The sequence below is a fragment of the Amborella trichopoda genome, chromosome 5, assembly GCF_054954075.1.
Source record: "Amborella trichopoda isolate Santa Cruz 75 chromosome 5, AtrichopodaSantaCruz75HAP2 v2.0, whole genome shotgun sequence".
In the NCBI taxonomy this organism is placed as follows: domain Eukaryota; kingdom Viridiplantae; phylum Streptophyta; class Magnoliopsida; order Amborellales; family Amborellaceae; genus Amborella; species Amborella trichopoda.
Genome location: NC_142340.1, coordinates 20,353,570 through 20,355,908, shown reverse-complemented (window position 1 = coordinate 20,355,908; position 2,339 = coordinate 20,353,570). Strand labels below are relative to the sequence as shown.

Genomic DNA, 2,339 nt, shown 5'->3' with positions numbered 1-2,339 from the left:
GCAATTTCGGTTCATGCAGCACGAATCGAAGCTGTGCAGTTTAGGGCCGTGCAGCATGGACCGAGGATGTGCAGTTTAGTGTCGTGCAGCACGGACTGAGGCTCTTTAGCTTAGGGTTATGCCCCACGGACCGACGCTGTGCAGTTTAGGGTCGTACGGTATTAACCGAGGCTGTGCATTTTAGGGTCGTGCAGCATCGATCAAAGTTGTGCAGTTTACGGTTATGCAGCATGCACCGAGGCTATGTGGTTTCGGTTCATGCAGCATGAACCGAGACTGTGCTGCTTAGGGTCATGCCATATGGACGGAGGCTTTGCAGTTTAGGATTGTGCAGCATGGATCAAGGCTGTGCAGTTTAGGGTCGTACAGCGTGGACCGAGGCCATGCATTTTATGATCATGCAGCATGTACCAAGGTTGTATAGTTTAGGGCCACGCAGCTTGGACCGAGGCTATGCAGTTTAGGGGTATGAAGCACGGACCGAGGTCGTTTAGTTTAGGGTCGTGCAGCACGGATCGAGGCTGTGCAGTTTAGGGACATACAACATTGTCTGAGGTCATGCAATTTAGGGTCAGGCAACATGGACAAAATTTGTGCATTTTTGGGTCGTGCATCATGGACCAAGGCTGTGCAGTGTAGGGTCGTGCATCATGGACCGAGACTATGCAGTTTAGGGTCAGTTAGCAAGAACTGAGGCTGTGCATTTTTGGGTCATGTGCATGGATCGCGGTTGTGCAGTTTAGAGTTGTGCAGAGTCAACTAAGGCCGTGCAGTATAGGGTCGTACAGCATGGATCGAGGCTGTGCAGTTTTGGGTCGTATAACGTTGATCGAGGCTGTGCAGTTTAGGTTCATGCAGAATGGACCGAGGCTGTGTAGTTTAGCGTCGTGTAGCACAGATCGAGGCTGTGCAGTTTAGGGTCGTGACGCATGGCTCTGTAGGAGTTCAGGAGTTCTTCTCATAAGAAAAAGGCCATTTTATAGTAAATATTTTTCACATAAAACAAATTGTTGCCTATTTGAAAGCATGAATCAAATATGTAGGGAAAAAGTTTATAAAGAGCCGAGGCTCCAAACAATCAAATTTGAGCCTACCTTAAAAATTTCATTAGAAGAGGTTGTTTTGATGCCCAAATATATTCAAATTGATCATCTCGACATCAAGATGCATGGACATGAGAAAAAAATAGATTTTAAGTTTTGAAAATAGTGCATTTTGTAACGCATTTTTGGACCATCAATTTTCAAGAATTTAGAGTTTTCATAGATATATCGATCTACACTATTTTTAAAATTTTAAAATTTATAAATAAATATGAAAATATATTAAAAAGCTATCATAAATATTTCCAATATTGAAACCACATTTCTCGATACTATTTGAAGGTAGGCTCTAATTTGATTGTTTAGAGCCTAGGCTCTATACAAACCGCACCCAATCTCCGTTTCAAATGAAAAAAAATTAGAGAGATTACTTTCATATGAATCAAGCAACCCTGAGTAACTAAACCCCCAATGCTTTTTATTGATGCTGAATCAAACTTTTAACAAAGTCCTCACTCTCAATGATCATATTACAGACAAAATCCAAGAAGAGAAGAGGAACCAAGGCCTCAAGTGCTCCCTGAGCTTTCAGCAGGCAAAAGCCCACTCTCTTTGTCATCCTCATAGTGATTCTCAATCGATCTAATGGCTGAGTGGACCAAAACAAGAACAATTCCAATGGTCAGTGACACCAGTATGTTCTTTGTGGCATGTGTGAGCAAGAGGGCCACCAGCGTCACAACCGATAGCAGTAGCAGCACCAGGCGGTCACCGAGGGTGCGCCCAAAAAAGATCAGGGGATCATCTCTCAAGAAATAGAGGAACAACCAGATGGCCATCATAACAAGGAAGACGATGAGCGAGACGGGATGCCACAAGAGACTCAAGAACACCACCACCAACACGATAAGAGCGTAGTTCACGCGGAAGTAATCTGTATTGGCTCGGACGCGAGCGACTGCTTCTCGGAAGCTGGGAGGGAAGGAAAAGGAGTCGAGATGAGTGAGCTCGCGCCACGGCCGGCGCTTTGCGTAGATCGATATCCCCTTCTCCTTGGCTTTGGAGAAGAGGTCTAAGGCAGGGGACGGGGATGAAGATACAGGAATAGTTCCGTAATTGGCCATCTCTATCTCCCTTGAACACGGACACCCACAGTGAAAGAGAAGTTTTTGAAGTGCCAAGCAAATGGAGAGAGAGAGAGAGAGAGAGAGAGAGGGGGGGGGGGGGGGGGGGGGGATGGACGTGCTAATCGGAATGGCAGCTGGGAATGCTTTGGGCGGATAGAATAAATAATAG

General features: G+C 45.6%; 1 protein-coding gene across 1 annotated transcript; it reads right to left on the bottom strand.

The window, feature by feature from the left end:
• Positions 1-1,500: 1,500 nt before the first annotated feature.
• On the bottom strand, positions 1,501-2,339 carry LOC18444666 (PRA1 family protein F2). Its single transcript, XM_006854831.4, has one exon. It carries the CDS (start codon positions 2,165-2,167, stop codon positions 1,613-1,615), a length of 555 nt encoding a protein of 184 aa, XP_006854893.1. The 5' UTR covers positions 2,168-2,339; the 3' UTR covers positions 1,501-1,612.